General features: G+C 42.2%; 1 protein-coding gene across 1 annotated transcript; it reads left to right on the forward strand.

The window, feature by feature from the left end:
- Positions 1 to 1959: 1959 nt before the first annotated feature.
- Positions 1960 to 22504, forward strand: cyp2e1 (cytochrome P450 family 2 subfamily E member 1). The gene is given in 11 exon segments (NM_001126507.1): positions 1960 to 2024; positions 2720 to 2935; positions 5901 to 6093; positions 7843 to 8005; positions 8254 to 8403; positions 10065 to 10225; positions 12930 to 13106; positions 16132 to 16273; positions 18463 to 18647; positions 20525 to 20666; positions 22046 to 22504. Coding segments are annotated over 9 exon segments (1470 nt in total). The 5' UTR covers positions 1960 to 2024; positions 2720 to 2935; positions 5901 to 5922; the 3' UTR covers positions 22225 to 22504.
- The last annotated feature ends 468 nt before the right edge of the window (positions 22505 to 22972 follow it).

Below are 22972 nucleotides of genomic sequence, written 5' to 3' on the forward strand. Positions count from 1 at the left end.
GATACCTGTATTACTTTTTTTGTATGTGAAGTGAGTGCCCTCCATTTATTTATATTTACTATATATTTGCTACAGTCGGCTGAAAATTAACAAAGGGAAATATCTTGAAAACCAACATCACCTTGTTTTTTTTTACCCACAATGCAGCATTGCAACACAAATGCAGCTGCTTGTATTTATGCATGATGCACCAATGTATATGGAAAGTAGCACCTGTTTTGGTATATACTGTATGCCCCCTGTATTTCTGTTGGAATGGGGCTAACTATAAGCCTAATAAAGGCAATATTGTTTAAGTCATTTGGTGCAAGAGAGTTTTTGATTCTAAGGGAACCCTGGGATTAGATCTGGCAATAGTTCCAGGGATCCCTAACATCCATCTCTGCTATTTATCAGCTCATTAGTCCAGAACCAGGTAGTCCAGCCAGAACCTTCTGTAAATAGCATAGATACCTGCTCAATGTTGGGTTCATACTGGCACCTCTACCGATTTCATGACTAATTTGGTTTATTAGGGATCAGCAAAATGCTCAGTCATTGTTTGGCTGCCAACTCACGCTGCCCTTGGCCTTTCCCCACATCTTATCTGTCTGGGACTCTCAGAGTGAACAAGTCATTTGTAGGTTAATTATTTAACTGCTGTAATAAATATGAAAAGTAATTTGCAATAAAACAAATCCCCATATGTTTTTGTTAGACATGTTCCAGGGTATAGGAGATTGAGTTGTCCCTTTACAGATGCAGCCAGCAAGTTTTCACATGTTGTCTCACCATGTCCAGACACCATTTTTTGAGTGTTAAGTCCTGCCTCTAGATGGGGCTAGGGTGCAAAGACTTGCCAGCAAAACACAACAGAAAATGCCATCGACCATGCGCCACCTGGTGGCAAACTTTTGGTATTTTTTTTCTCCCACTGATAACTGCATAACCAGTTAGTGACATAACACAACAACAAGGTAAAGCAACTTGGCTGCATTTGTATAATGGAATTTCGCTGACAGAGCTTCTTGGTAATAGAAGGAATCTTTTTTATCCATGGTCGGTTTGGAGTGTTTGCTATGTTCTGCCAATACAGAATGAAGCTTTGGATGCGATTTTGTAGGGTTTGTCACCAGAGCCATTTTAATGTACAAGTGGACCTCAGGCAAAGATCTCCTTGGTGGGTCCCCACAACTACTCCAATACATTCCTTATACTCTCAAGCAGGGGCCCCCAAGTACCGTAAAGCAGGAATACAGCAAACAGTCTGTGCTTACTGAAACAGTCTGTGCTTCCGGTACACTGTAATCACAAATACCAGCTTTTTATTTCAAATATAACCTCTAGGAACATTTGTTTTAATAAGAAAGTAAAATAAATGTTGAGCTGATTAAAATGAGGAGTCTGCCATTTTTGGGGATGCGTCAGTCATTATAACATATAACATTATAGCAGATAAAAGTCTGATGGTGGGCCCCCTGTCCTGCTGGGCAATTGGCCCTTTTGACTATTTATAAAAACAGGCCTGAATGTGCCCAGTGACTAGTGATATGGCAAATGCTGTATCTTTTTCGTTATGTTCTCCTATGGCAGAGGCAAGTGACCCAATGCTTGGGGCATACGGGACAGCTTCAAACCCTTTTGTGTTTCTCCTGATCATTTGTGTAAATAATGGAGGCTCATTGCCTTGTGCAGTTTATGGCTGAGAGCAAGTAAGCTGCTTTTCCTTCCCTGCCCCACGTTCCCCCCCAGCCCAGTTCCTATGGTAATGCCCCCACTATTTCCCGACCAGTAACAGAGAAGGAGACAAGTCCCCTTTGTTCCCTAGGGTTCACGTGCTTAACCCTGTCATTGTTTAGCCGCAGTGACTGATGGGCCAAAATGTTCATTTATTCTAGTATTGTCCCATCTGAGTGGCCCAGGGGCCTGTCAATCCGCCCTAAGCAGGGACCCCCCCCCCCCCCCTTTTCCAGATAAGACCTAGCAGAGCCCCTTCCCAGTTAGTTCTTGCTGCGGAACGATACAGAGAAGATACTTTGAGCAAGGTAAAGCTTACAATAAAAGATTTTAATGGAACCCGTGGAAATATCAGTGTGCTTGCCTCTATTCTATTAGACTATTTGCACAGTGGGTCGGGCTGGGAGAGGCTCCTAGCACCCTACAACAACAGACTTACAAGTAGGTGGGTGCCCATAAGTTTGTTCTGAAAGGACTGTGTGTGTGTATTGCTGGGGGCTTTAATCCCCTGTGCTCTATGATTTATCCATAGAACCAATGATTCATTGGAGCGGGGAGTGAGTTGGGGGGGGGATGTTTGTCACTGATAATATATTTTTTTACCTTTCTCAGGCTTGGAAAAAAGTACAGCACATATAAAATGATAAATTACTAGAGATATATAGGAAAGCAATGTTATTTTTTGGAAAAGGCACACAATATGCCCCCCACCACACACTGGGAGCAAACACCTAGCAACAGACCCAGACAATACACTCATGGGAAGACTCTTCCACAAAATCTGATTTATAGAGTGTAGGCCATAAACTCGTAGTGGGGAACTGTGTAAAAGGCCAGCGGCTACCCTTTAACACACAGGAAATATTATTGCTGTATCTGATGGAATGTTGCTGCAGTCGTAGGAAAATGTTACAGGTACAGGTACAGGTGTAACGCACCCTTGGTTAATGCTTAGCTAACTTGCCACGTGACCTGCAACTTATAACCCAGATTTTTTTTCTAGGAACACCTTTCAAGGTAACAACAGGTAGTCCCTTGTGGGCGGGGCTAACTAACATAAATATCAATAGGAGACCGCAGGTCCCTATCCATTGCCTGTGTTACTGGGGCAAACAAGGACCTAGAGACAGTCGCTGAGCAGAAGACAAGGCTGGAGCAGGGAGCAGTCTGATTCTACAGCTCCATCTACTGAGCCCACCTTGCTCTCCCCCTTCTGCAGGTTGGTACTGAGTTACTTTGTGGTTTTACATGGGATTTATATCTATATTATACATTTATATGTAGTTTCCATGCTTTACTCATTTCCCATAGCTATAGTTAAAAAAAAGAGATCTTCTTAACTTGGTGAATTCAATGAACCACATCTATGGGGGGGCGGGGAAGAATTAATAAAAGTTAATAATAATAATAAAATATAAAAGTTATTTGTTTTAGGTCTGCTAATCAATATCATCCAATAACATGTTTTATATCTGTGTACCCTGGTTTCCTCGCACACTCCAAAACATACAGGTAGGTTGATTAAACTGCCCCAAGTGTGTGTGAATGTGATAGGGAGATTAGATTGTAAGCTCTACTGGGGCAGGGACTGATGGGAATGTGATAGGGCCCTTAGATTGTAAGCTCACTGGGGCAGGGACTGATGGGAATGTGATAGGGACCTTAGATTGTAAGCTCACTGGGGCAGGGACTGATGGGAATGGGATAGGGACCTTAGATTGTAAGCTCCTCTGGGGCAGGGGCTGATGGGAATGTGATAGGGACCTTAGATTGTAAGCTCCTCTGGGGCAGGGACTGATGGGAATGGGATAGGGACCTTAGATTGTAAGCTCCTCTGGGGCAGGGACTGATGGGAATGTGATAGGGACCTTAGATTGTAAGCTCACTGGGGCAGGGGCTGATGGGAATGTGATAGGGACCTTAGATTGTAAGCTCACTGGGGCAGGGACTGATGGGAATGTGATAGGGACCTTAGACTGTAAGCTCTACTGGGGCAGGGGCTGATGGGAATGTGATAGGGACCTTAGATTGTAAGCTCACTGGGGCAGGGACTGATGGGAATGTGATAGGGACCTTAGATTGTAAGCTCACTGGGGCAGGCACTGATGGGAATGGGATAGGGACCTTAGATTGTAAGCTCACTGGGGCAGGGACTGATGGGAATGGGATAGGGACCTTAGATTGCAAGCTCACTGGGGCAGGGACTGGTGGGAATGTGATAGGAACCTTAGATTGTAAGCTCACTGGGGCAGGGACTGATGGGAATGTGATAGGGCCCTTAGATTGTAAGCTCACTGGGGCTGATGGGAATGTGATAGGGGCCTTAGATTGTAAGCTCACTGGGGCAGGGGCTGATGGGAATGGGATAGGGACCTTAGATTGTAAGCTCACTGGGGCAGGGACTGATGGGAATGTGATAGGGACCTTAGATTGTAAGCTCACTGGGGCAGGGACTGATGGGAATGTGATAGGGACCTTAGATTGTAAGCTCCACTGAGGCAGGGACTGATGGGAATGGGATAGGGACCTTAGATTGTAAGCTCACTGGGGCAGGGGCTGATGGGAATGGGATAGGGACCTTAGATTGTAAGCTCACTGGGGCAGGGACTGATGGGAATGTGATAGGGACCTTAGATTGTAAGCTCACTGGGGCAGGGACTGATGGGAATGTGATAGGGACCTTAGATTGTAAGCTCCACTGGGGCAGGGACTGATGGGAATGGGATAGGGACCTTAGATTGTAAGCTCACTGGGGCAGGGACTGATGGGAATGATGTATAATCTGTGTAAAGTACTGTTGAATATTTCAGTGCTCTCTCTAAATATGTGTTGGTATAGGATCCATTATCTGGAAAACTGTTATCTAGAAAGCTGCCAATTACAGGGAGGCCATCTCCCATAGACTCCATTTTAATCAAATAACTGTTATATAATTGTTTAAATGATTTCCTTTTTGTCTGTAAGAATAAAACAGTACCTGTACTTGATCCCAACTAAGATATAATTACCCCTTATTGGGGGAAGAACAGCCCTATTGGGTTTATTTAATGGTTAAATGATTCCCTTTTCTCTGTAATAATAAAACAATACCTGGACTTGATCCCAACTAAGATATAATTACCCCTTATTGGGGGCAGAACAGCCCTATTGGGTTTATTTAATGGTTAAATGATTCCCTTTTTTTCTGTAATAATAAAACAGAACCTGTACTTGATCCCAACTAAGATATAATTACCCCTTATTGGGGGCAGAACAGCCCTATTGGGTTTATTTAATGGTTAAATGATTCCCTTTTCTCTGTAATAATAAAACAGTACCTGTGCTTGATCCCAACTAAGATATAATTACCCCTTATTGGGGGCAGAACAGCCCTATTGGGTTTATTTAATGGTTAAATGATTCCCTTTTTTTCTGTAATAATAAAACAGAACCTGTACTTGATCCCAACTAAGATATAATTACCCCTTATTGGGGGCAGAACAGCCCTATTGGGTTTATTTAATGGTTAAATGATTCCCTTTTCTCTGTAATAATAAAACAGTACCTGTGCTTGATCCCAACTAAGATATAATTACCCCTTATTGGGGCAGAACAGCCCTATTGGGTTTATTTAATGGTTAAATGATTCCCTTTTCTCTGTAATAATAAAACAGTACCTGTACTTGATCCCAACTAAGATATAATTACCCCTTATTGGGGGCAGAACAGCCCTATTGGGTTTATTTCATGGTTAAATGATTCCCTTTTCTCTGTAATAATAAAACAGTACCTGTGCTTGATCCCAACTAAGATATAATTACCCCTTATTGGGGCAGAACAGCCCTATTGGGTTTATTTAATGGTTAAATGATTCCCTTTTCTCTGTAATAATAAAACAGTACCTGTACTTGATCCCAACTAAGATATAATTACCCCTTATTGGGGGCAGAACAGCCCTATTGGGTTTATTTCATGGTTAAATGATTCCCTTTTCTCTGTAATAATAATAATTTTAGTAGACTTAAGGCAAGTAAGGTCCCGAGCATTCAGGATTAAAGCTTCCATACCTGTATAGCTAAATAATAATAGGTTGCTGACTGGCTGTTGAGTTTCACTATACCATATGCAACATCTGTACCCGTGTTTGTTTTCTTAATGATGCCAAAATGACACAATACATTTTGTCTTGTGCTTTCTAATTGCAGGTGTACCTAAGAGAGCATTGCCATGGATCCGGTCTCTGTACTTCTGTCTGTTGTCATTTGTATTTTCCTATATAAAGTCTTCTATGGCGGGAAAGAAACATCCAAGAACTTCCCTCCTGGGCCCAAACCATTACCCCTCATTGGGAATCTGCACATAATGAATATGAAGAAACCCCATCTAACATTTATGGAGGTAAACATAATAATGAATTAAAAAGGCTCATTCCATCATCATTCCAAGCTTTCCCAGAGTAATAGTGCAGTAAGAGACCCTATTAGTAAACTGTGCAGTTCGTCTTAGTAAGTCTGTACTCTAAGGCTAAGGGCACATAGGACTTCTCTCTGTCTCAGCCTACTGCAGCATCAATAACGTTATAAGGGTGGGATTCACTGGGTACAAGCCAGATGCATATGTAACTGTAACACACTATGGAGACCCTAAAAGTAACATTTATTCAAGACAGTTGTTCCAGGGCTCCCTTGTGTGCACACACCCTGTGTTTTTCTCAATTACTGTGCAATCCATCAGAGCAGGCTGAGCCAGCACATTGGCACTTGGTGCAAGTTGTAAGGGGAATTCGTAGGAGCAAGAACCCTTTTTGGGTAAAATTGCACTTCTGTGCCTAAATGAGTCTTTTTGTGTGATGAAATGAATTTAACGAAGAGCCAATGTTCATTTAAATCCCAGTGATAGTCCCCCCAACAATAGAATCTATTAGTTTCATTATCACTATACCAAGGAGAAGCCAAGACAAACTCTTATAGCAATTCATATATAGTTGACTTGATTTAAAGGTTATATTAGAGTGCCCATAGTGCTTCAGTCCCTTCCAGAGTGGACAAACACTGTGACAGTTGGGCTAAACTAAAGGTAATTGGGACTATTCTACAGGATGTAGCCAAAATAATAGACTGAAACCAGGGGGCGGTGGCCACAATGTAAGCTTTCCTGCATAAAAATAATGAAATATTTCTGCTGCATGACTGCCGGCTTCTAAGCAATCAACATAATGTGCCTTGACCTGCATTTTGCCTGATTCTTTCTCAAAAGGCATTGAATTCTCATAATAATTCCATCACTTTGTGACTTATTACTTGTTCTGGTCACTTGATTTCACCTAGATATACAAATAGCTAAAAGAGGTTTGTTTTTTAGTTCTCTGAGACACTGTGAATTACCTCTACCTCTACAACAGGGATCCCCAACCTTTCTTACTCGTGAGCCACAGTCAAAAGTAAAAAAGCTCGGAGAGCAACACAAGCACCATAAAAGTTCATGGAGGAGCCAAATAAGGGCTGTGATTGGCTATTAGGGGCCTCTATGCACACTATCAGCTTACAGGGGCTTTATTTGGTAGGAAATATTTTTATGCAACCAAAACTTGCCCCCAAGTCAGGAATTCAAAAATAACTCCCTGGTTTGGGGGCACTGAGAGCAACACCCAAGGGGTTGGGGAGCAAAATGTTACCCCCGAGCCACTGGTTGGGGATCACTGATCTACAATAAATAACCTGTGGCTGTTCTGACTTTATTAATTTTAGGGGTAGGTGATGGTCTTTTGTGATCAGGTTCTTTAAATTCTTTATTTAAGCAACTGCTTCAAAGCCACTAATTCAATTCCCCTGAATTAGATTCCATTCCGTTTCTTTTTAATGTATAGTATCCTCCCAAAAATTCGTATTTGTAAGTCTACCGAATATTAGGATAAGGCTTGCAAAGCCAACTCAAGGCCAAGGAACTAGAAAAAGGCATCCCAACAACCTCAGTTTAGTAACTTGACCACATTCACAGCGAGCTCTCTACTCTGTTACTCATTTTATCTCAGTTTCCCTTAAGTTAAAACATAAAAAGAAAAATCAGATTGGTTCCTAGGGATAACTACAGGTACAAATAAAGGATTATCATTTAGCTGACAATATCCCATTTATGCTTCCATTACAGCTGGCTGAGAAGTACGGCTCAGTATTCAGCTTTGAGTTTGGCCTGAGGAAGACGGTTGTGCTTTGCGGCACCGACACAGTGAGAGATGCTCTTATCAACCATGCCGAGGAGTTTTCAGAGAGGGCCAGAATTCCCGTTTTTGAAGATATCACTAAAGGACATGGTAACCATATTCAAAATATATGTTTGTGACACCTGGCTTAATAATTCATCATAGAAGGCCCCTCATATCCGGCATGTGTTGGACTTTGGTTACATGGAAGTCCTCTTCTGCTCCTACTAAGAGTGGTGCATATATAAGGTCAAAGTCTTATTGGAATAAGAATGAAACAGAACTTAATGTTACCTTATGACTGAGTGTAATAGAGGTGCTCGCTGTAATAGCACATTTACAGACTTTTTTCTTCTCAGGTATTGTTTTTGCTCATGGAGAGAACTGGAAAGTGATGAGAAGATTCACTCTTTCTACACTAAGAGACTTTGGGATGGGGAAGAAAACTATAGAAGACAAGATTTGTGAAGAAAGTGACTGTTTAGTGGAAATATTTAAGTCCTATAATGGTAAGAGTGAGAGTATATATATATATATATATATATATATATGAGTATATGGCTGGTGATATAGATAATTTACATTCAGAATATTGTCCATTGGCCAGTAAAAAGAATAGTTAAGAGAGAAGCACAGGCAGAGGCAATCACAAGAAGCAGATCAGTATGGCGGGGCATCTGTGATGAGATATCAAACATTCCAAAAGTCCCAAGTCTACCCAAGTCAATGTCCTTTTTTTATACAAAAACTTTAGTGGACACTTTGACAGTTAAAAAGCCTGTTATCCATGATAACCTTAATTTCTTCTCAATAAAGGACACCCCCAACAATTCCATTTAATATATAACTAGTATTAATGTTTTGCCCAAATGTATATTCTTGCAGTTATCAATGTTAAATTTCCTTTACTGATTTGATGCCCAGTCCCCCAATTTATTTGTATCCCATCAAAATCTACATCAACCCCCAAGGTCCAGATACCTGTCCACCTGTGGTTTTACTACCAAAAATACCACGCTTACTGGCCTATAGTAACATATCTAAAAAATATTTGTAACGCTTTTCTGACCCTTTAGGAACAAACCCAGACTAGTAATGATATAGAGAGCATGGGTTACATTGCGACACTTAATACAAAGGAGTAGGCCTCCGCTATATGGGAGAATCAGGATGGAGCGAGGGTGTAGTTGAACTACAACTAGCTGAGGTGTGTGGTGTAAATAGTAAATGATGGACGCCAGAGGATTCTTGCTGATCAACTATAATACAAGTTTATTGGACAAGACACAACTTAATAGTGCAGCAGGGTTATACTCACAGACACAGCAGTATAGGATTTGTGATCACCGTAGTAAATACAAGGGTGACACTTAGGCACAGAATATCCCACTTGGAGAATGCACAGAGGATTAGTTGACACCTGAGATATAGACCTTTCAGAAGGGAGTGTTCCGGCTGACTGTGGTCCCGGGGAGAGCTCCTAACACTGGTACCTGGCGTCTAATAAAACCGGTCCCTAAAGAACGACTACAGAGCCGGGGTGGACTAAACCCTTTTACAACTCCTGGTTGGGGCTATTGACTGCCCTTGCTAAATAAGCTGACTATTCTCACCACTTCTAGAGGGTGCTATTACATATAACTGACTCTACTGGCTAGATCTCATTCACAGGGCCCTGTCCCCGACTTACAAATTGGCAGTTCTCCTTACTGGGGCCTAATTGCCTCAGGCTCAGTGACTAGCAGCCTTGAGACACAGCAGCCAAAGAGGAAGACACTATATAGTCTGCCAAGGGGAGTGGTCAACCTGGCTAAACCTATAGAGGGCAGCCTAATAACTGTAATCTGAGTGTAGAGGGCTCTGCCCTATAACAGCACAGATAAGGAAAAGATAAGGGATAACACTATAGGGAGCTTAACCCTATGGGTCCCTACATATTATACTTTTTTTGAACACTGGCACCAAGACTAATATTAATGAGTCACAGAAGATGGACAACCACAAAGCTGAGACCTTCCCTGGGAAATGTTTCATTGGAAATAGGTCACACACACACAAAAAAACTGATTTTAGGATAAAATTGATTATGGTTGGGATATTTAGTTTATAGTCTTTGAAGAATATCCTGGAATGTACACATCTGCATATATTTTCTCTTCTTTTCCCTTAGGGAAGCCGTTTGATAACACCTTGATACTGAATTCTGCTGTAGCCAACATCATTGTGACCATACTCCTTGGGGATCGCTTTGATTATAAGGATCCAACAATGCTGAAACTTGTCAAAGTAGTCAATCAAAATATCAGGATTACTGGTGGTTTAATGGCCAGGGTAAGTTATAGTATTTTATTCCATACATTTTTATTAATATCATGGTTAGTTCTATAAATTTAATGGAAATATTGTCAAAGTAGTCAAATGTTACTGAAATTTCATTACTGTTTGGTGTGTTTTCCACTAGTGTTGAAGGTGGGATACAAGTATCGCCAGGTAAACTGCCTGGTTTTGCAGCAGGTAATGCTGTGTGTAAGTTACTGGCTTAGGAAAAGCCAAATGAATAGGTCCTGGAAATGAATGGAGGGAGAGTAGGAAAGACCTTCCGTTCCGTACTCCACTTAGTATTTTCAGTTGGCCGGCTGTAGGGAGCTGCCTGATTAGGCCGCAGCTGAGCAGCAAATAAAAGGGCTGTGGGATTACACAGGGGGGAGAGTTGGAGGTTGATTCTTGACTCAGAAGGTCACTCTCAGAGCAGGGGTCACTTTTAGGAGCTGGGGGTGCCTCCTGCAACTGCGAGGAGCAGAGGGAGCGGTAACCAAGTAGGAGTCACCCAGAAAAGTGCCAGGAGTCACTGAGTAAGGTCTCTCCGAGCCGGGCACAGGGCAGGAGGGCTGCTTGTCTGTGTGAGGAACTCCCAGAGGGGCTGAGGGTACTGCCTGTCTGTGTGAGGAACTCCCAGAGGGGCTGAGGGTGCTGCCTGTCTGTGTGCGGAACTCCCAGAGGGGCTGGGGGTGCTGCCTGTCTGTGTGCGGAACTCCCAGAGGGGCTGAGGGTACTGCCTGTCTGTGTGAGGAACTCCCAGAGGGGCTGGGGGTGCCTCCTGCCATTGCAAGGAGCAGAGGGAGTCATGACCAGGTGGATGAGTGCTGAGAGGAGTCAGCAAGGCTCAAGGCAAAGCCTGAGTGTTTGTGAGTGTGAGTTACTGTGGACGTGTGAGAGTCACTAGGGACAGTAAGAAACCCCGTAAAGGTTCCAGAGTGTGGAAGTAACCCTGGAAGGTGAGACCCCTGAAAGTGATAACCCTGAACTGTTTATGAACTGTCTTGTGTTTATGTTGGGAAGAATTGGCCCTAAATAAACCTGTGTTTTGCCTGAAGAAGTCCTGTCCCTGTCTCTATGCTCCAGATCCTCTGCATGCCTGCCATTGCTAATTCCCCCAAAATTACATGTACAGACAGTCAGCGTGTCACAAGGTAAACAAAGCTCGAGGGTATTAAACCAGCTTAGCGCTGTGATTACCAAACCTCTTTTCTTAATTTTTCAAGATTCATTGAGCTTTTGGGATTGAGCATTGAGACTGGCGAATTGCTAATATAGTGCCGTTATTTAAAAATGGGTCAGTCCTTGGTCCATTGCTTTTTAACATGTGTTTTTAACTTTTTAACTTGTTTATTAATAACCTGGAGGAGGGCATAGACAGTACTGAAGTTCCATGCAGGATGGTGCCGCTTGGCAGAGCGATTTCATTTAATTGGAAAACTGGGAGCAAAATAGAAAATGTTGGGAGGGCAGATTCTGTTAATGCCTGTGAGAGGGGCCTGGATGAGCTTTTGAACAAGCATAAGGGTTGATGTAAGTGTGATAAAGCTTATTGCATGCTTTTTTGCGTTAAAATTGACGCGAAAAAAACCCAACTATTGGCATGTGTTAAGTCGCATATCGCATGTGTTAAATAGCATGCAACCAAATTTTTAACGCGTGCTATAAATAGCGCTCATTTTATCGCACTTTAGTGAATCAGCCCTATGGTATCCAAGGCTTTTGTGATACTAATATCAACAGTTAGGGGCAGATATACTAATCCACGAATCCCGAAAGGGAAAAAATCGTATTGGAAACAAAAATTTTGCGACTATTTTGTCCCCCTCGCGATTTTTCGTATTTGTCGCGACTTTATCGTATTTTGCGTGATTATTTCGTCACCCGGAAAAACCAATCCGATTTTTTTTGCGACGGCGATTAAAAAGTTGCGGAAAATATACGAAAAAGTCGCGACGGCGACGAAAAAATCTCGGGACATACGAAAAAGTCACAACGGAGACAAAAATGTCGCAAAAATACTGATCATGGATTAGTAAATCTGCCCCTTAGTATTAGTGTTTGTATATATAGTTTATGTATGTGAGTGTATAGATAGGTAAGTATAGGGTGTGGGTGCTGGGTTTACTTGGAAAGGTTGAACTTGATGGACTCTGGTCTTTTTTCAACCCTATGTAACTATGTATATATAGTTTATGTATGTGAGTGTATAGATAGGTAAGTATAGGGTGTGGGTGCTGGGTTTACTTGGAAGGGTTGAACTTGATGGACTCTGGTCTTTTTTCAACCCTATGTAACTATGTATATATAGTTTATGTATGTGAGTGTATAGATAGGTAAGTATAGGTTGTGGGTGCTGGGTTTACTTGGAAGGGTTGAACTTGATGGACTCTGGTCTTTTTTCAACCCTATGTAACTATGTATATATAGTTTATGTATGTGAGTGTATAGATTGGTAAGTATAGGGTGTGTGTGCTGGGTTTACTTGGAAGGGTTGAACTTGATGGACTCTGGTCTTTTTTCAACCCAACTTAACTATGTATCTATGTAATCCTACAACTCTGAGTAACAAAATGTGTAATAGTAAGGAGTGAACATTTCAAATGTTTATTATTCTGTTTCATTCTTATAATATGGGGGACAGTATAAAATGTCTTGTATCTGTAATTTCTATATATTTTCTTATGAAAATTCAAACATGTCTTATTATGTCTTCAAGCTGTATAACATATACCCAAGTATTATGCGGTGGATTCCCGGCAGTCACCAAACTGTTTCTAAAAACATGGCAAAAGTATTCAAATTTCTTAACGAGACATTTACTGAGCACCGAAAACAACTGGACGTGAATGACCAGAGGGATCTCATTGATGCGTTCCTTGTCAAGCAACGAGAGGTAATGCCAAAATCACGGCTATACAGAGAATGCTTGGGATCATTCTTTATTCCTCTCTCCTACAGGTCCTCTGTCCTCTGTGTCTCCACTAGTGATGTACAAGGGCGCCCCAAACCTGTGGGTCGGGGGAGTTTTGTGTTAGCAAATGCACATTGCAGGGCACGGGCCGGTGTGGGCTGAACCCGCACATCACTCGTTGCCTTTTTAAAGAGATACTAACACCAGAAATGAAACCTTTATTACATCTATCATAGCATTGTCTTTGCATGTTATTTATAATTTTGCCTTAAATATATTGCCCAATGCTTTCACATTACCTATCAGATTCCCCATGTCCTTCTATTAAGGGGCCGCCATATTGGTGCAGCAGGAGTTTGTTAGCAATAGAAGCTATAACTCAGGGGTCCCCAACTGCCGGTCCACGGACCAGTGCCGGTACGCGGGCTGCTCTCTAGTGGGCCGCCTCTGTTCCTGGCTGCGCTGAATATGTGTGTATAAAAGCAGTGCGCCTATAAAGACATGGGGTTTTAGAGGCGCCGTTCAACGTGCCACACATATAGAGGCTCATAGGAAAGCACAGTATGTATAAAGACGTAGTTGAACGCGCCGCATGTATAAAGGCGTAAATGAAGCCTCCCCCCCCCCCCCACTGGTCCGTGGAAAAATTTTTGTGCTTGGCATCGGTCCTTGGCACAAAAAAGGTTGGGGACCACTGCTATAACTGACAGGTTGAGAAGGGACAGTCAGGTTTAGGGTCTTCAAGTAACACTTACTAGCGATAAGCAAATCTGTCCCATTTCGCTTCGCCGAAAAATTAGCGAAACAATAAAAATTGGGAAACAAAAAAATCTGCAAAATGCGTAAAAAAAATTGTTGTGTGTCAAATTGGACACAGTCGTGGCAAAAAAGACGCAGGTGACAAAAATGTTGCTTGTCTATTTTTGTCGCACTCGTTTTTTTTACCTCGCCCAATTTGACGCGGCCATGACTTTTTTTTTTTTTGAACAAATTTTTCTGCGGTGAATTTTCGCTGAAGTTTGCGGGGAAATTTCACTGCGAATCCATGCCTGGTGAAAACATTCGCTCCTCACTATTACTTACAAAAGCAGCCCTATTTTTTGTTTTGCTGAAAAATTTGCGAAAACACAGAAAAATTTGTTGCGCGTCAAATTGGGCGCAGTCGCGGCAAAAAAGACAGGTGCAACAAAAAAGTTGTGCGACTAAAACAGGTGACAAAAAATGTGCGTGTTTTGCGTTTTTGCCGCATTTTTGCCACGCCAGTGCCCAATTTGACATGACCACAACTTTTTTGGGCACGCAACAATTTTTTCAGTGGCAAATTTTCTCGGAAGTTTCGCAAAACAATTAGCCGATGGCGTAATGAGGAAATTTGCTACAAATCCATGCCTGCTGGAAAAATTTGCTCATCACTATTATGTACAAAAAAAAACGATCAACAAGACCTATTTTATGAACATTCAGATTTTGTAGTGTAGTTTCTAAGGGGCCCCTTCATTAAAGCACGATGGCCACGATTAGAAAAAAAATTGTATTTTTTTAAAAAGTTTAGAACTTTTTCTACTGTTTGACTTTTTCTTGATACGTTCGTTATTCCACGAAAAAGTCCTTCTTTTTGTACTTTGCGACAATGAAAGTTTCGGATTCATTCAAGCTTCGGTATCGTGGCTTTCCTTGGGCCGGGTTGGAGCTGCAGAGTGCCATTGAGCCCTATGGGAGACTTTCCTTGGGCCGGGTTGGAGCTGCAGAGTGCCATTGAGCCCTATGGGAGACTTTCCTTGGGCCGGGTTGGAGCTGCAGAGTGCCATTGAGCCCTATGGGAGACTTTCCTTGGGCCGGGTTGGAGCTGCAGAGTGCCATTGAGCCCTATGGGAGACTTTCCTTGGGCCGGGTTGGAGCTGCAGAGTGCCATTGAGCCCTATGGGAGGCTTTCCTTGGGCCGGGTTGGAGCTGCAGAGTGCCATTGAGCCCTATGGGAGACTTTCCTTGGGCCGGGTTGGAGCTGCAGAGTGCCATTGAGCCTATGGGAGACTTTCCTTGGGCCGGGTTGGAGCTGCAGAGTGCCATTGAGCCCTATGGGAGACTTTCCTTGGGCCGGGTTGGAGCTGCAGAGTGCCATTGAGCCCTATGGGAGACTTTCCTTGGGCCGGGTTGGAGCTGCAGAGTGCCATTGAGCCCTATGGGAGACTTTCCTTGGGCCGGGTTGGAGCTGCAGAGTGCCATTGAGCCCTATGGGAGACTTTCCTTGGGCCGGGTTGGAGCTGCAGAGTGCCATTGAGCCCTATGGGAGACTTTCCTTGGGCCAGGTTGGAGCTGCAGAGTGCCATTGAGCCCTATGGGAGACTTTCCTTGGGCCGGGTTGGATCTGCAGAGTGCCATTGAGCCCTATGGGAGACTTTCCTTGGGCCGGGTTGGATCTGCAGAGTGCCATTGAGCCCTATGGGAGACTTTCCTTGGGCCGGGTTGGAGCTGCAGAGTGCCATTGAGCCCTATGGGAGACTTTCCTTGGGCCGGGTTGGAGCTGCAGAGTGCCATTGAGCCCTATGGGAGACTTTCCTTGGGCCGGGTTGGAGCTGCAGAGTGCCATTGAGCCCTATGGGAGACTTTCCTTGGGTCGGGTTGGAGCTGCAGAGTGCCATTGAGCCCTATGGGAGACTTTCCTTGGGCCGGGTTGGAGCTGCAGAGTGCCATTGAGCCCTATGGGAGGCTTTCCTTGGGCCGGGTTGGAGCTGCAGAGTGCCATTGAGCCCTATGGGAGACTTTCCTTGGGCCGGGTTGGAGCTGCAGAGTGCCATTGAGCCCTATGGGAGACTTTCCTTGGGCCGGGTTGGAGCTGCAGAGTGCCATTGAGCCCTATGGGAGGCTTTCCTTGGGCCAGGTTTCTATTCATTCCTATAGGATAGTGGGTGAAAGTTAGAGTTCACCCTAGTCAGTACAGGCTAAAATCTGTATTTTTGTGCTCCTAATCTGTAATGTAGACAATATTCATTTGGATCTGCAATTTCAGGAGAAACTTTCTGCTAAAACGTTTTTTCACAATGATAACCTGACAGTCCTTGTAACCAATTTATTTGGTGCCGGAATGGAGACGACTTCTACCACCCTTCGATGGGGCCTCCTGTTAATGATGAAATATCCAGTAATCCAGAGTAAGTATGCAATGTATAGGAATGCCTTATCTATGTCCCATTTTTCATCCGCTGGTGGAGCTCAAGAGGGTGACATGTTCCTTGTGCCTCCTTGGGCATGTGTAAGAGTAGGGGTAAAGAGATTCTGTCATGATTTTTATGGGTAGTTTTTTTACTAAATTATACTGTTTACATAGCAAAAAAATAATTTTATCTTTTTTGAACCAATACATTTATTTTGTAGTTGTAATATTGGTTTGTAGGTGGCCATCTTAGGTCATTGTGCCTGAGTCTGAGATTTCAGGCCATCTTAGGTCATTGTCCCTGAGTCTAAGATTTCAGAAAGAACCAGCACTTCACAATGGAAACTGCTTTCAGATAACCTATTGTTTCTTCTGCTCCCATGTAACTGGATGAGTCATGAGCGATATCGGCGGATTCCAGGCTAATTCAGTAACAAGTGGCCTTGTTGCAAAACAATCGAATTAGAATGACAGGTATAGGCGGTCGGTAAGGGGACTGAATCAACAAGCTGATGTGGTCCCCTATCCGACTAAATTTTTTAACCTGCCTGATTGATATCTGCCCAATTTCAGGCCCATTGTTAGTGCCCCTACATGGGCTGATTAGCTGCCAAGTCGGTCTAAGGGACCCATATCAGCATGTGTACTTTACTTGCAGTAAAGAATGATAAAGTTTATCAGAACACAGGTCACATGGCTGATGGGACCTGGGAAACTAAGAATATGTCAAAACCTATGTCAAATTTCAAAATTAAATATAAAAAAAATCTGTTTGCTCTTTTGAAAAATGGATATCCGTACAAGATTCTGCTGGATCAGCACTATTACCTGATGCATTTTCGAAAACACAATAGAATCCCGTGAAGGTTTCTTACAGTTACTAATATAATGGGATAAAGGAGGACGTGGAGCACAGTATTAACCCTTTCAATGCCATTAATGATCTTTAGGCAGTATGATATTCATTGGCTATTGTGATCATTGTGATCTCAGCCAATCATTTCCTTGCCTTCAGAGAGAGAGACAGAGATTTGGTAAAATGATGGTGAGCTATTATCCACTGCCATGTCCCAACTTGGTGCTTAAAAGCCCACTAGTCCACGTTACCATATGATTTTACATTTTACTTATTTACTGGATTCAGGACCCTGGTGGTGTGTTTTGACTATAGGCTGCATTTGGCCTCAACACAGTGCAAACTGACACCCCTTTTGCCAGTTTAGCTGTGCATTATGTTGCCTAATGCTAATACTATAAACTAGGCAGGGAGTAGTGAAGGTGGGTGTGATAGACGGCAGGCAGGGAGTACTGGAAGGTGGGTGTAATAGTTGGCAGGGAGTACTGGAAGGTGGGTGTGATAGTTGGCAGGGAGTACTGGAAGGTGGGTGTAATAGTTGGCAGGGAGTACTGGAAGGTGGGTGTGATAGTTGGCAGGGAGTACTGGAAGGTGGGAGTACTGGAAGGTGGGTGTGAGTCGGCAGGGGGTACTGGAAGGTAGGTATGGCTGCTTACTTAATAGGCTGGTGGCTGGTTGAAGCAACTTTTTTAAACTCAACAAAAAGGATAAGTATAATTTATTAACCTAATTTAAAGTCATTGGTGTTTGTGTAACTGCTGTGGTTTGATTTTTCAAAAGTTTTTGCTGTTTTTGGTGCAGATGCAGCCAGCATACATTTTGCCTCATGATGTCCAGACACCATTTTTTCGAGTGTTAAATCCTGCCTCTAGATGGTGCTAGAGTGCAAAGATTTGCCAACACAATAGAAAATGCTATAGACCATGCGCCACCCAGTGGTGAATATTGGTATTTTTTTCCCCTGTTAACTGGAAGTGATATAACATGACAACATGATAAAGGATCTTAGCTGCATCTGTATTACCCGTTTGGCCACATTGACAGCTTGGCAGAAAGGCAAAATCCCATTTCAGTTATGTAGGAGATTTCTAGATGCTTCTGCCACTTTTTGCTTCAATGAAATAAGCTTTTGCTGTTTTATCCTGACCATTGCCCAGTCTGAACAACAGGTGGTTTGCTAGTTCCATTTCATGATATCAGCAGTGCAAAAACTACTAAAAAAAATGTAATCAGGGCTTATGAGCATTCTGAGAAATGTTACATTCAGTTCTATTTATGCTATATATCAACACTGTGTAAGTGTATAACAGAATCATTTATATTTGCTCCAGAAAAAGTCCAAAAAGAAATCGATCAAGTGATTGGCTCAGCCCAACCTCGCCTTGAGCACAGGAAACAAATGCCCTATACTGATGCCGTTATCCATGAGATTCAGAGATTTGCCAACATCGCACCTATTAACATTCCCCATGAGACAACTCAGGACGTCACATTCAGGGGCTACTTTATTCCAAAGGTACTTTCTATAGTTGCTCTATAGTTGATATTTCAGCTTTTAGAAACCTTATTAAAGTAAGTCTAGATCAGTGGTTCTCAACCTTCCTAATGTCGCGACCCTTTAATACAGTTCCTCATGTTGTGGTGACCCCCAAACATAAAATTATTCCTAAGACCATCGGAGATATGTTTTTTCTGATGGTCTTAGGCGACTTCTGTGAAAGGGTTGTTTGACCCCCAAAGGGGTCCTGACCAACAGGTCGAGAACCACTGTTCTAGATATTCCCCAAAGTCACATATGTACCTCATGTCTTGCCTTCATTCTTTTTACTTCACACAAGAGAAAGACAATTTGTTAGCTTCTTGTTCCCCTGACTATTTCATGGGATACTAACAAACCCTCAAGTAAACCCTGCACGCCTGAAAAAAATTCTTTTTCAGGGAGGTACTATAGTTAAAAAGACATTTTTATTTATCAGGTCATCATGCAGTAACAATATTGTACCAAATCAATATATACCACCCAGTGAAAATATTGAAAAAAGATATGAAGGAGCTCCGTTGACAAAGGCGTTTGAGCCGAAACGTTGGGCTCTCATCCAGAGTATCTGCCTTCATAGCTTTTTTCAATTTTCACTGGGTGGTATGTATTGATTTGTTTATCTTATCTTTTCAAAGATCTGCAAATTTTTGGCAAATTTTTTGGGCAAAGTGAAACCGGACAGATTCGCTCATCACTAAAGACCATTCTTGTGATGTCCCAAGCCAGAAGGAGATAACTGCTAACGTATTAAGTTCTTCATGATGGTGGCTCCATTAGGGAAATGGTGCTGGGAGAGGCTCCATTTATATCACTATGCGAGTCACAATTACCCTTTCTAAAGCTTGTGGGCAATTCACATTAAATGATGACAGAGTTTACATCTCTAAGAAAAAATGCATCTCAAAAGTTGTGGCATTACATCCATACTGAGGCACTGATTACCAATTTCGGGGTGCTGCTACTAGTGGAGTGTGGGGAGGGGAAGAGATTTATTCCTAGAGATTATTTCAAGATAAATCTTGTTCCAACAAATAATAATAAAATAAGAAATATGAAAAAGGAGAAATTTTTTAATTAAAGTTCTTAGTATTAAGATAAAATATTATTCACTGAAATACTTATGTTTGCACAGATGCCTCGAATGTGGACATCACACCCCCACTTACAGTATAATATTCCACTGTTCTTTTGTATGGTACCAATTTTATTACATTAGAGTAATGTATTTAGAAGTAGTTTGGATAATAATAAGGCCATGGTCAAGAAGAAGGGTTATCCAGTCTCTCTCTCTCTCTCTCTCATTGATAATGTTATAATGTTGGGGTTACAGGTGCTACACCAGGCCAGTACATAGTTAGAATATATAGGCTAGTACAGTCATCCCCAACCAGCGGCTCGGGGGCAACATGTTGCTCGCCGCCCCCTTTGATGTTGCTCCCAGTGGCCTCAAAGTAGGTGCCATTTTTACATTTCTGGCTTGGAGACAAGTTTTGGAAGCATAGAAATGCAGTTTTACTTCAAGCAGAGCCTTCTTCAGGCTTGCAGTCCACTTGGGTTACCAAATAGCCCAAGAAGTTTTTCATGCTTGTGTTGCTCACCAACACTTTTTACTTCCGAGTGTGGCTCGCAAGTAAAAAAGGTTGGGGTGCCTGAACTAGTAGAACAAAATCACTGGGTTCAAAATCATTGAGCTAGACTGAGAAAATTGTATTATCTTGCCAATAAATGTTGTTTTTAGGTTTGTCTTCCCAAATGTAGATCATCTGTCCTCACTAAATATTTCTGTAGGACTCATAACATATATGATAAAATATATCTTTATTTTCTTCTTGACTTCCTTTACACATGTTTAGGGAACCCAAGTGATTCCAGTGCTGACATCTGTTCTGCAAGATAAAGCTTATTTCAAAAAACCAGAAGAATTTTACCCGGAACATTTCCTTGACTCAGAAGGAAAATTTGTAAAAAATGAGGCCTTCCTTCCCTTCTCAGCAGGTACTGTGTCTCTTCCATTAATATCTATCAATGTATTTAGATGCAACTCTGTATCTATTGATTAAATATATAAGTTAAAGAACATTCTGTTACTGGAGTTACATGTATGGGATCTTCTATCTGGAATGCTTGAAACCTATACATGAATAGTAAGACGGTGTTGGAGAATGATCAGAATCAGCAGTATAGATTGGTGAGACTGTGCAATATAAATTGATAATAACTAGCAGGATAGAATGACTAGAACATACAATAAGGTGGAACTTGTGGAATACAATAGGGAGAGAGCATTTAGGATATAATTGGTAGAATTTAAGAGTCTTAAAACTAAGAGTGTGTGAATGGAATGGTGAAATGGCGTAGTCTAAAATGGTATCAATACGTGCAACAGAGGTATGAGTGCATAGAACAGATTATGTGGGCTAGAATGGTGAATCTAGCATATAATAGTTAGAATAAAGAATATGTGTGGAATGTGGTGATTAGAATGTGTTTAATAGTAGAGTATATGAGGATATAGAGGACTGAATTGTTAGCTGTGAAAATGTAAAAAGTCAGTCCCTGGAGAATTTTGTTGAATGCCACATCCAAATGATATGGATGATACAGTATATGTTACTATGAATACTGGGCCCATGATATGCAGGGCCATTGTAAGCAGGGGGTCTACTTGTAAACCTGCTCTGGGATGAGAAGATAGTCAATGAGATGGTTTTTTTGTATTTGTTAAACACCCAAACAAAGCCATATATGTATAAATATCAGGCATTTTTAGTCCGGAGATGAAGAATCATTACCACTAGGTGTAAAACATTAGACACAAATGGCTGACATTACTTAAGGTCCCCATACATGGGCCGATCCGCTCACTTGGCAATGTCGCCAAGTGAGCGGATCTTCTCCCGATATCCTCGCCTACGGATGGGCGATATCGGGAAAATCCAGGCTAATTTGATCATTTGTCCCCAGGGTATAGGAAAAGTCAGTCCGGGGACTGCGTCAATGAGCCGATGCGGTCCCCGATCCAATTAGATTTTCTAACCTGCCCAATATCAGGCCAGATGTCGGTCTGGCAGGCCTGTCGTTAGTGCCCATACACGGGCCGATTAGCTGCCGAATCAACCTAATGGATCCATATCGGCAGCTAGAATCGGCCCGTGTATGGGGACCTTTACTCTCAGATGGCTTCACATTTGTTGATCATGCACATTATAATACACTGGCAAGAGCAAAACTAGTTATCTAGTTATCCAAACTGTATGTCTAGCCTGCCCACACATGCTTTCATAAAAAGGGTAAAGTGAAACCTTACTTGCCACTGATTGTATGATGTCACATAAATATATTTTTTTTATGAACTCACTGCCTTTCCCACTTAGGTAAAAGAAGCTGTGCTGGAGAGACGTTGGCCAAGATGGAACTCTTCTTGTTCTTCACAAAGTTACTGCAGAACTTCACATTCCAACCCCCTCCTGGAGTTGAGGTCCAACTGACCTGTGGAGTTGCCTTGACATCCATACCTGCGGACCATAAGATCTGTGCTTTGCCTCTGAGCTAGAACAAAAATGTACATAATAGCTATAAAATAAAGCTGCTATGTAAAAAAGAACTAAGAACAAGGGTCCAACAAGCTCATTGTTCTTGTTCTTGCGGGCACCATATTGAAAAACAGTTTAGCACCATTCGTTTTTGTTTTTTTACTGTTGTGCGTAAATATATTTTTCTATATTTTAGTGGTGCCACTTTTACAAGTTTCTCTGATTCATAGCTGTAAATATGCCACTGAAAATCTAGTCAAAGAATGAACCAATGTTATTAGAATAAAGAAAGTACATCCAGATTTGGCACGGGAGAGTTTTTCTTATCCTCTGTTCTAGACTGCCTGGTTGTGTGGAAAATGCTATACATAGAGGGGTAATTCGTTCCTAATTATATACTGTGTACTGGCAAAGTTGTTTCAATATTAGCAGTATAGGCATGGGTTCCATGGGAAAGGGACATGCTGCCAGGGACTGAACTGATTAATCTGTATTTGTCCATCCGGAGTGGAGTGCTGGGTTGTGTCCTTGGCGTGACTGGGCTAGGGGATGTTTTATGCATTATTCATCATTATATTAAGTTATCTTGGTTACTGCAAATTTGTGTGCCTGCTGACATTCCCACCACTATGTTCCAAGGAAAGCTCCATATTTTCGAGTCCAAAGTGCCTGTCTGTTGGGTAACAGAAATGTTGTTGTCCTCTGACACTACTACATCTCTCTTTAGTGAGGCTGCATAGTTCTCATCTGGTAACATAGCTAAACACA

This window comes from Xenopus tropicalis, chromosome 5, assembly GCF_000004195.4.
Source record: "Xenopus tropicalis strain Nigerian chromosome 5, UCB_Xtro_10.0, whole genome shotgun sequence".
Classification (NCBI taxonomy): domain Eukaryota; kingdom Metazoa; phylum Chordata; class Amphibia; order Anura; family Pipidae; genus Xenopus; species Xenopus tropicalis.